This window comes from Eptatretus burgeri, chromosome 5 (assembly GCF_056783735.1).
Source record: "Eptatretus burgeri isolate ZD-2024b chromosome 5, Ebu_testis_v1, whole genome shotgun sequence".
NCBI classification, from domain to species: Eukaryota; Metazoa; Chordata; class Myxini; order Myxiniformes; family Myxinidae; genus Eptatretus; species Eptatretus burgeri.
In genome coordinates, this window is record NC_140965.1 from 97,261,328 (window position 1) to 97,273,730 (window position 12,403).

General features: G+C 39.2%; 1 protein-coding gene and 1 pseudogene across 2 annotated transcripts in view; both read right to left on the minus strand.

Moving 5' to 3' along the window:
• The window catches only part of LOC147027016 (uncharacterized), a 75,311-nt pseudogene that overhangs the window by 57,313 nt on the left and 5,595 nt on the right, over nt 1–12,403 (minus strand). The gene's annotated exons all lie outside the window — the stretch shown is intronic.
• Nucleotides 99–12,403, minus strand: part of AHI1 (Abelson helper integration site 1) — a 245,127-nt gene continuing 232,822 nt past the window's right edge. Inside the window, exon 27 of the mRNA XM_085883040.1 lies at nt 99–166. Coding sequence (XP_085739166.1) covers nt 114–166 — 53 coding nt within the window. The 3' untranslated portion in view covers nt 99–113. The remainder of the gene's footprint in view (nt 167–12,403) is intronic.

Below are 12,403 nucleotides of genomic sequence, written 5' to 3' on the forward strand. Positions count from 1 at the left end.
AATACTCCATTTCTCCACATGAATTTACGGAATTATGTTTGACCTCACTGTGACCTTGACCTTTGACCAATTTTTACCAAAATCGAATCAGCGCGAGCCATCACCCTCCTGAATCACGTGGTGTAATTTGACATTGGTAGGTTCTTCCGTTCTTGAGTTATCGTGCCTACAAACACAAACAAACAAACAAGCAGTCATAGTTTAGTACTTACGAAATCGTCAACTTGACCTCTGACCTTGTCTAATAAAAGCTGTCTCGAGAAGGTAGCGACGCCAACCAGAAATTTCTATGATGATTCTGCACCAAACCATCAAAAAAAAATCGAATGTTTTGGATGTTTGACCTCACTGTGACCTTGACCTTTGACCGATTTTGACCAAAATCTAATCAGCACTAGCCAGCACCCTCCTGAATCAGGTGGTGTAATTTGACATTGGTACCTTCTTCCGTTCTCGAGTTATCTGTACCAAACCATCAAAAATCGAATATTTGACCTCACTGTGACCTTGACCTTTGAACGATTTCGACCAAAATCTAATCAGCACTTGCCATCACCCTCCTGAATCACATGGTGTAATTTGACATTGGTAGCTTCTTCCATTCTCGAGTTATCGTGCCTACAAACACAAACACAAACACACAAACAAACAAACAAACAAACAAACAAACAAACAAGCAGTCATAGACTGGTACTTACGAAATCGTCAACTTGACCTCTGACTTTGTCCAATAAAAGCTGTCTCTGGAGAAGGTAGCGACGCAAACCAGAAGTTTCTACCATGATTCTGTACCAAACCATCAAAAATTGAATTTTTGACCTCACTGTGACCTTGACCTTTGACCGATTTTGACCAAAATCTAATCAGCACTAGCCATCACCCTCCTGAATCACATGGTGTAATTTGACATTGGGAGCTTCTTCCATTCGAGTTATCTGTACCAAACCATCAAAAATCGAATATTTGACCTCACTGTGACCTTGACCTTTGACCGATTTTGACCAAAATCAAATCAGCACTAGCCAGCCCCCTCCTGAATCACGTGGTGTAATTTGACATTGGTAGCTTCTTCCATTCTCGAGTTATCGTGCCAAACAAACAAACAAACAAATAAGCAGTCATAGACTGGTACTTACGAAATCGTCAACTTGACCTCTGACCTTGTCTAATAAAAGCTGTCTCTCGAGAAGGTTGCGACGCAAACTGGAAGTTTCTACGATGATTCTGTACCAAACCATCAAAAATCGAATGTTTTGGATGTTTGACCTCACCGTGACCTTGACCTTTGACCGATTTTGACCAAAATCTAATCACCCTCCTGAAGTGCTAGCCACCACCCTCCTGAAGCACGTGGTGTAATTTGACATTGGTAGCTTTTTCCGTTCGATTATCATTTTTTGGATGTTTGACCTCACTGTGACCTTGACCTTTGACCGATTTTGACCAAAATATAACCAGCACTTGCCATCACCCTCCTGAATCACGTGGTGTAATTTGACATTGGTAGCTTCTTCCGTTCGAGTTATCGTGCCTACAAACAAACAAACAAACAAACAGAAACGGAAGTCATCAATATACTTACGAAATCTTTAGATTTCGTAAGTAAAAAGCAGTTATAGACTGGTACTTACGAAATCGTCAACTTGACCTCTGACCTTGTCTAATAAAAGCTGTCTCTTGAGAAGGTAGCGACGCAAACCAGAAGTTTCTACGGTGATTCTGTACCAAACCATCAAAAATCGTAACGTCGACCGAAGCAAAAATCTCCATTACTCCACGCAATTATTTTATATTATTTTATCAAAGTCACAAAACCGTAATATTCGGCCATCCACTAACAATCCTTACATAATCCGATGGCTCAGCGAGTCAGGCATGCGACGATAACGTTTATTGGGATAAAAAAATGACTTTTAAACACCATCTTTATCGAAAACACCGTCAGCGCGCACACGGAAAACCTTAACTTGACTCAACGACGCGTCTGCTCGAGCGCACTGCATCATGGGACAACCCGTGACGCGTCGAGTGAAATAGTTTTTATACAATCTTAAAACGTCTCCAAAACATCCGATTTTCCCAGAATTTCGACAACCCAGTTTTAAGCGTCCTAAGCGATCGCAAAAACCGAAGACAAAATTAAAATCGAAGTTAATACGAACTCGTAACGTCGAGTGAAGCAAAAATACTCCATTTCTCCACATTAATTTACGGATTTATGTTTGACGTCACTGTGACCTTGACCTTTGACCGATTTTGACCAAAATCTAATCAGCGCTTGCCATCACCCTCCTGAATCACGTGGTGTAATTTGACATTGGTAGCTTCTTCCGTTCTTGAGTTATTGTTCCTACAAACAAACAAACACACAAACACACAAACAAACAAAACCTCCGCTGCCAATACTGCTGGTCACTCAAGTGAACCTTATATCTTATTCATTAAATACGATGTCAAACAGTGCTGAGAGTTATAGTTCTTTTCTTAAACATTTTTTTTGGGAGGGGGGGGGTTGGAAATGACTTAAAACATGTAAAATGCAAAAAAAAAAAGAAAAAAAACCCGAAATTTTGTTGAAAAAAAAAGTTGCAATAATTTTTTTCTCTCAATTTTTTTTGGGGGGGGTTGGAAATCACTTAAAACATGTAGAAATGCAAAAAAAAAAATTTTTTTTTTTTGGAGGGGGGTTGGAAATCACTGAAAACATGTAAAAATGCAAAAAAAATATTCTTTTCTCAAACAATATTTTTTTTGGGGGGGTTGGAAATCACTTAAAACATGTAGAAATGAAAAAACAATTCTCCAACAATTCTTTTTTGGGGGGGTAACAATTTTTTTTTGGGGGGGTTGGAAATCACTTAAAACATGTAGAAATGTAAAAAAAAAATTCTGTTTTTTGGGGGGGGGTAAAAAAAAATTTTTTGGGGGGGGTTGGAAAACACTTAAAACATTAAGAAATGCAAAAATGCAAAAAAAAAAAATTGAAATTTTGTTGAAAAAAAGTTGCAAAAATTTTTTTTTTCTCTATTTTTTGGGAGTGGTTGGAAATCACTTAAAATATGTAGAAATGCAAAAAAAAAATTCTCAATTTTTTTGGGGGGGGGGTAACAATTTTTTTGGGGGGGGGGTTGGAAATCACTTAAAACATGTAGAAATGCAAAAAAAAGAAAAAATGTTCTCTAACAATTTTTTGTCCAAGTCCAAGTCTAACAATTTGGACCAAGTCCAAAATTTAATGGCATGATCCTTGGACCATACCAACCCCCCCCCCCACCAAGTTTCATCGAAATCCGTCGAGGAGTTTTTCCGTAATACTGTTCACAAACAAACAAACAAACAGAAAGGGGTGAAAACAGTAACCATCCATCTTCGAAGATGGCGGAGGTTAACAAAACCTCTGCCGCTAATACTGCTGGGTCACTCAAGTGAACCTTATATCTTATTCATTAAATATGTCAACAGTGCTGAGAGTTATAGTTCCTATTCTCCAACATTTTTTTTTGGGGGGGGAGGGGGGGTTGGAAATCACTTAAAACATGTAAAAATGCAAAAATTTAAAAAATAAAAATAAATAAATAATAATAAAAAATAATAATAATAAAAATTTTGTTGAAAAAAAAGTTGCAAAATTTTTTTTTTCTCTATTTTTTGGGAGTGGTTGGAAATCACTTAAAATATGTAGAAATGCAAAAAAAAATTCTCAATTTTTTGGGGGGTGTAAAAAAATTTTGGGGGGGTTGGAAATCACTTAAAACATGTAGAAATGCAAAAAAAATTAAAATTCTCTATTTTGGGGGGAAATTTTTTTGGGGAGGGGGTTGGAAATCACTTAAAACATGGAGAAATGCAAAAAAAAAATTTTTTTCTCCAATTTTTTTGGGGGGGTAACAATTTTTTTGGGGGGGTTGGAAATCACTTAAAACATGTAGAAATGCAAAAAAAAAACATTTTTTTCTCTGATAATTTCTTTTTTGTGGTCGCGGTTGGAAATCACTTAAAGGATGTAGAAATGCAAAAAAAAAAAAATTTTTTTTTTTGGGGGGGGGGTAAAAAAAAATTTTGGTGGGGGCGGTTGGAAATCACTTAAAGCATGTAGAAATGCAAAAAAAAAAACTTTTTTTTTTTTGGGGGGGGGTAAAAAAAAAAATTGGGGGGGGGGGTTGGAAATCACTTAAAACATGTAGAAATGCATTAAAAAAAAGAAAAAAATGTTCTCTAACAATTTTTTTGGGGGGGGACAAAGTCCAAAATTTAATGGCATGATCCTTTGACCATACCTAACCCCCCCCACCAAGTTTCGTCGAAATCCGTCGAGGAGTTTTTCCGTAATACTGTTCACAAACAAACAAACAAACAAACAAACAGAAAGGGGTGAAAACAGTAACCATCCATCTTCGAAGATGGCGGAGGTTAACAAAACCTCTGCCGCTTAAACTGCTGGGTCACTCAAGTGAACCTTATATCTTATTCATTAAATGTCAACAGTGCAGAGAATTATAGTTCTTTTCTCCAACATTTTTTTTTGGGGGGGGGGGGGGTTGGAAATCACTTAAAGCATGTAGAAACGCAAAAAAAAAAATTCTCCAATTTTTTGGGGGGTAACAATTTTTTTTTTTGGGGGGGAGTTGGAAATCACTTAAAACATGTAGAAATGCGAAAAAAATTCTCTTTTTTGGGGGGGGGTAAAAAAAATTGGGGGGGGGGGTTGGAAATCACTTAAAACATGTAGAAATGCAAAAAAAAGAAAAAATTTTCTCTAACAATTTTTTGGGGTGGGGGGGGACCAAGTCCAAAATTTAATGGCATGATCCTTGGACCATACCTACCCCCCCGCCCCCACCAAATTTCGTCGAAATCCGTCGAGGAGTTTTTCCGTAATACTGTTCACAAACAAACAAACAAACAGAAAGGGGTGAAAACAGTAACCATCCATCTTCGAAGATGGCGGAGGTTAACAAAACCTCTGCCGCTAATACTGCTGGGTCACCCAAGTGAACCTTATATCTTATTCATTAAATGATGTCAACGGTGCTGAGAGTTCTACTTCTTTTCTCCAACATTTTTTTTGGGGGGTGGGGGGGGGTTTGGAAATCACTTAAAACATGTAAAAATGCAAAAACAAATAAAAATATAAAAAAATAAAAATAAATCGAAATTTTGTTGAAAAAAAAAGTTGCAAAATTTTTTTTGTTCTCTATTTTTTGGGAGTGGTTGGAAATCACTTAAAATATGTAGAAATGAAAAAAAAAAAAGAAAAAATTTTCTCTAACAATTTTTTTTTGGGGGGGACCAAGTCCAAAATTTTATGGCATGATCCTTGGACCATACCTAACACCCCACTAAGTTTCGTCGAAATCCGTCAAGGAGTTTTTCCGTAATACTGTTCACAAACAAACAAACAAGCAGTCATAGACTGGTGCTTACGAAATTGTCAACTTGACCTCTGACTTTGTCCAATAAAAGCTGTCTCTGGAGAAGGTAGCGACGCAAACCAGAAGTTTCTACCATGATTCTGTACCAAACCATAAAAAATTGAATTTTTGACCTCACTGTGACCTTGACCTTTGACCGATTTTGACCAAAATCTAATCAGCGCTAGCCACCACCCTCCTGAATCACGTGGTGTAATTTGACATTGGAAGCTTCTTCTGTTCTCGAGTTATCATTTTTTGGATGTTTGACCTCACTGTGACCTTGACCTTTGACCGATTTTGACCAAAATCTAATCAGCACTAGCCATCACCCTCCTGAATCACGTGGTGTAATTTGACATTGGTAGCTTCTTCCGTTCGAGTTATCGTGCCTAAGAAACAAACAAATAAACAAACAGAAACGGAAGGCATCAATATACTTCCGAAATCTTTAGATTTCGTAAGTAACAAAGTCATAGACTGTTACTTACGAAATCGTCAACTTGACCTCTGACCTTGTCTCATAAAAGCTGTCTCTCGAGAAGGTAGCGACGCAAGTCAGAAGTTTCTACGATGATTCTGCACCAAACCATCAAAAATCGAATGTTTTGGATGTTTGACCTTTGACCGATTTTGACCAAAATCTAATCAGCGCTAGCCACCACCCTCCTGAATCACGTGGTGTAATTTAACATTGGAAGCTTCTTCCGTTGAGTTATTTTTTGGATGTTTGACCTCACTGTGACCTTGACCTTTGACCGATTTTGACCAAAATCTAATCAGCGCTAGCCATCACCCTCCTGAATCACGTGGTGTAATTTGACATTGCTAGCTTCTTCCGTTCGAGTTATCGTGCCTACAAACAAACAAACAAACAAACGGAAGGCATCAATATACTTATGAAATCTAAAGATTTCGTAAGTAACAAACAGAAAGGGGTGAAAACAGTAACCTCCATCCATCTTCGAAGATGGCGGAGGTTAATAAACTCACTTGAGTATTCATATCTCTATTTCAATGCGTAATATCAAGCGGTACCTTCATGATGACCTAATAAAACCGGTCTCGATGTCTGTATATCTGTTCACAATCAAACCGATCGTGATGCATTTTAAGGCTTTGAGAGCTTTGGAGAGATTACCTGCACTCCCGCACGGTGCTGTTTTTATTATTCCTACTGCACTTCATTAGAACATAGATCGTGGATGGATGCGCAGATCCCAGGAGAACAACTATAGCTGTACAGAACAATTCATATTATCGATGGATAAAAATGATATTTAATTGATATTAAAATAAATTGTTTATTTAAAATATGTTCAAATTTTGTGAGTTCTTAGTTTATTGTGAAATATTAGGTCTTCAGGTCTCCGCATAGTGGCGTACAGGCTTAAGTCGTACTTCTGTTTACTACCGTAGAAAATCACAGAACCATCCGATCGACATGCTGTTAACAGTTTCAGAATCAGCTAAATTCTATAACATATGAATATGTAGACCAGTGGTTCTTAACCGGGGGTACAAAGCATCAAAGCAGGGGGTACGATATATGGTGTCAAATTCAATACTGTATAGTACTTAAATTCCAATAATAATAATACTAACAAGCCGGTAGGCGACGAGGGTTTCGCTCGGATCGAAGTGCTGGATACGATGCTTTTCATTTTGACCGATCCACCGACGAAAATTCATTGCCAAGACGTATTGGTTCACATACAATTGTTCCTCTGCCTGGAAAGATTTTTCCTATTGCGTATTTTGCCAACTGGCACTCCTCATAAAAAACGCCGGTAAATAGACACCCTATTTTTGAAGGACTACCATTTGAAAAATAATCGGTTTGCTGGTTCGTGCTGTGGAGCCTCGCGTTGCAGACACACACACACACACACACACACACACACACACACACACACACACACACACACACACACACACACACACACACACACACACACACACACACACACACACACACACACACACACACGGAAAACTCGGCAATAAGGGATATCTAGCATATATAGCGAATCCAATAATAAATAACTAATAAGAAATGTTTCAATTCATGAATAATTTTAAAATATTATAATCAAATATTATATATTTTATATTTTTGAGGTCGCATTTAATTTTAATTCTTTACCGTTTTTGACTCAAATCTATGATGTAATTATATTTGTACAAGACAGTGTTACTTGACATATTTACGGTTTGAGACTTAACGTATTTCATACGTTGTCAATTTTACTCGTATAATACGCGTTCAGTTATATGACTGGCACTGTTGCTTGGAAGTTGGACATTGCTCAGTTGTGTTTTGGGCTTCGGAGGAACAGGTTCGTACTGTTGCCGTGTGGTGTTTGTTTGATATATTGCAAGAAAGTGGTGTTGTAGTGTGATAAAGATGGTGCAATGATCTGATAAGCTATTGTGCAGCAAAGGAGGTATTACAATGGGAAGAGAAGTGATAATGTTGCTGCACTGTGATGAAATTGTAGTAGTAGAATGGTTTTGTTGGAATACGAAGCTGTAGGATGGGGTTGTGATGTGTTGTGAAGGGTTTTCATTGTGAAGGTGCAGATATGAAGACATATAATATTTGTAAATGTGAAGTGTGTTGTTAATACCTCCTGCTGTCCAGGAGGTCCGTCTTATCACTGTGGGTTGTGAAATGGTTTGAATTACAAGCGGTATTTTGTGTGATTTCCCGTGCATTTATTTGTTTTGTTTTCCACATCTTGTAGAGATGAATAATCCTAGGATCTGAGTCCTAGAATATATTATTTCACTGTTTTTTTGTGTACGACTTTGTTTTGTGTAGTTTTGCTATTGATTCAAAATTGTTTACTAATTGTGTGCATTTCTTTTCAGTGCTGAGCCATGTCCAAGAAACGCAAGTGGAATGATGACTGTTCGATATGGTTTCACTTGCATGACAGAAAAAAGATGGAACTCAGAGAACACAGTGCATACTATGCAGCACAGTATTTACAAATGCAAATCTCAAACCTTCAAGACTTGATGAACATTTTAATAATCAGCACGGGGGTGCGAAGTAGGGAAATGATTTCAATACCTTGAAGATCAAAAGGGGACGATTTGATCGTGGTGGTACCTTACCAAAGCAGGGATTTGTACCGATTGAGAAGCCATTGTTGCATTTTTGTGTGCCAAGAAAAAAAAAAGCCTCATACAGTTGCTGAAGAATTGGTGAAACCTTGTGCACTAGAAATGGCAAAAACAGTACTGGGGACTGAGGCAGAAAATAAACTAAGGCAAGTACCCTTGTCAAATGACATTATCTGTTCCAGGATTCGTGACATGAGTAAAGACATCTTGCAGCAGGTGATTGCTGATATCGAAGCCAATCCTATCAAAGTGAGTCTTCAGTGAGATGAGTCAACAGACGTCAGTTTTTGTAGTTAGTTATTAGTATTTGTGCGGTATGTGAAGGAGAAAGAAGTGGTGGAAGAATTCTTGTTCTGTGAACCATTGACAACAACCACAAAAGCAATTGATGTGTTCAATATCGTCAAGGATTTCTTCTTGAAGCACGGGATGACTCTCGACATGTGTGGTTCACTTTGCACCGATGCAGCTCCTGCCATGCTTGGAAACAAATGAGGCTTTGCTGCCCGTGTGAAAAAGGAGGTGCCTCACGTCACAGTCACCCACGGTGTGCTGCATCTCCATGCCCTTGCAGCTAAGACATTACCAGAACAACTGAAAAATGTGTTGTCAATTGTTGTGAGTGCAGTAAACTTTATCAGAGGACAAGCCTTCAATGACCGTCTCTTCAAAGTTTTTTTTGTGACGAAATTGGAGCTGAACACAATGTTCTTCTTTACCACATAGGAGGTGAGGTGGCTATCCCGTGGCCGAGTGCTTACTCGTGTTTTTGAAATGCACAAAGAAATCCAGCAGTTTCTTAGACAGCGAGGCAGTGGCATAGCAGAGCACTTTGAAAATGAGAAGTTAATTTTGTCCTTGGCATACCTGGTAGATATATTCAGCCACCTCAACGAGTTCAACACCTCCATCCAGGGTACAGGGATGAACATGATCACAGCCAGGGAAAAGATGTCTGCCTTCACTAATAAACCGCATTGGGTCTGGAAACTATGCAAATTTTCCAAAGCTTGATGAAATTTCTAATGCAGAAAATTTATAACTCATTGTGACTGAAATGAAAGAACATTTGCAGGTGCCGAGTCAGTCCTTCCAGGGATACTTTCAGCATGGAGAGGTTTCTGTTTCACAGGGATGGATGCAGGACCCATTTGTTTTCAACCTAGATTCCATGTATGATAATGATGAAATGAAAGAAGATAGAGTTGAGATGAAAGCCAGTCATAAAATCAAAATGGAGTTTGATTCAATGCAGTTAGATACCTTCTGGTGTGCACAACTCAACACATTCCCCCAGTTAGCAGAGCTTTGGAGGTCCTTGTGCCATTTGCGACCACCTACTTATGTGAAACTGGTTTTTCAACTCTCGTACACATCAAAACCAATGCCAGGAATCGTTTGGATGCAAGTGATGACATGCGTGTGGCTATCTCAAAAAAAGAACCTCGTTTCAGCATGATCATTGATGAAAAACAACCACAAAAGAGCCATTAGTAATATGTCTGATTGTCGGTGTACTGTGTAAGTACGGTTGTACTTGAAAGGCTATTTTTGTATCCAGTATATTTGTATGTATTCAACGCATTGTATAAAGAATTATATTCATTACATTGTATTTCATATCAATTATTATAATTTTTTATTTCCGTAAGTCATTATAGACAGGGGGTACGGGGAAATATTATGAAAGCTCAAGGGGTACGAGCACATAAAAAGGTTAAGAACCACTGATGGAGACGAAACTGATCCGGCCTTTTGGATCATTTTAAAGTAGGGTGCCCTGTGATTTTAATGCGCTCTATGGATCCTCCGGAACTCACGAATGGTACACGTTGTGTAGTCACTAAACTACGTGGTAATGTCATCAAAGTGGAAAACTTGAATGATAATCAATGGATAAAAATGATATAATATATTGTTTAAAATACATTCATGCTATCTGTCTTTTATCATACGTTGCCAGTGACACCCATCGAAGACAGGCACCTTTACTAGTACATATATATTTGGAATGTCCCTGTAATTCATGTAAAAGTACAATGATGTCTCCTCATCCCAGATTGAAATCCCAAACACCAGATATATTTGTTCCTTGTCAACAAAAGTCTTTTCAATTCACATCAATTAATTGAAGCACACTAATAACTTTACTGATGTGTTTGTCCTCTTTTTTTTTTGTATACATGGTCGAGGCTCAAGGAAAAGCGAGAACACTAAACTAATCAAGATGTCATAGACAAAAACAGGATGCAAAACACGCATGCATGCGGTGGACAAGATGGACACAGAAAGAACCTCCAAGGAGGGAAAACTGGAAAATTGGAAGGAGGAGGGATTTGGGTTGGATTGACGAGGGTAGAAAAGATCAAGGATTTGGATTGGGGAAAATCTGAGATGGTGGTGAACAGCTGTCTTGAAGACCTGGAGGGAAGAATGGGATTGAAGAGGATGTGGAAGTTGGTTCCACAGGCAGGAAAAAAGAAGAATAGATGAGTGGAGGTGAGCAGTGGTTCTGGATTTAGGTAGTTTCACCAGAAGAGGGTCGATGATGCACAGTGTGAACCTTGCAGAAACCTGGGGGGGGGGGGGGACAAGACATGGAAAGAGCAGTCGGTGCAAGACCAAAAAGGAGGCGGTAGAAGACAGAGAGACCACTGACCTGTCTGCAATGGCGACATAAGCCCATACTCAGCTTCATCCTGGGAGATTCCAGTAGTTTTAAAGGCCTTGGTTTTCACAGTGTCAAGCTGAGTAAGACGAGAGTCAGGGGAGCCAACCCAGAGGGTACTCCATCAAGCTGCAGATGAAGGCCTTGTAGGTGGAATGGAGTTCAGGTGTGCCAGAGAAGGACTTTGTAGACAGAGGATGCCCAATCAGTGGCTGGCTTTGGAGGCCAACTTTGAAATGTAGTTTGCCCAAGAAAGATCATGGCTGATAGTGAGACCTAGGAGTATGAATGACTCAACCTTCTCAAGAGGATTGTTAAGAAAGTAGATAGGAGGGTTTGCCAAACTGTCCTTTTATAGAGAGAGAAAGATGGTGAGAGTGTGAGATCTGACAGGATTGAAAAACATATTCCAAGTGTTGGACCAGTTTGTGATTTCTTTTTCAAGGTCGGAAGAGTGAGAAGAGGCTGCAGACTGCCTGTCTGAAGGATGAGGGATGCCATAGCAGAGGATGGAGAGAGACAGCCCTCATCTCATATCTGACATTGAGGACCTCCATCCATTGCTGGGTGAGTAGAAGCAACATGTCCAATGTGGAGTGACCTGGTCTGAAACTGAATTGTTGATCTGAGATGAGGTTGTTGGAGAAAAGGAAGAATTTCATATCAACTGTGATGATGGATTCCATGACCTTGCTCATCATCAATCATCATCAATATCATCGTTTTACGGCCATTTCCATGTTTGCATGTGCAAGCTGATTGGAAGTAAGCTGATAAGTCTGTAGTTGAGGTGATCAGTTTTTTGCTCCTTTTTAAGTGGTGCAGTGACATTGGCAGATTTTCAAGAAGATGGAAGATCACCAAGCACAAATGACAGGGTGAAAATGGCAGAGAGGATGTGCAAGACCAGCAGAGCAGGTTTTTAGGTCATGTGAGCTGATGCTGTCTGGTCCAGCAGCACAATCAGTCACGGGTTTAGAAAAAAACCTTCACTACCTTCTCAGGTGCAAAAGCAGATAAGAGTCCAGGAGCAGTTTGGGGATGACAGGGAAGGGTGGGTACAGAGAGTGAGGGTTTTGGGACACGAGATTTGGAAGCAAACATAGAATTGAGGCATTCGGTCTTCTCACGAGCGGAGTTGGCTGTGGTGCCATTTGAAGAGAGGGGATGGATGTAAGGGGGGCAAACTCCA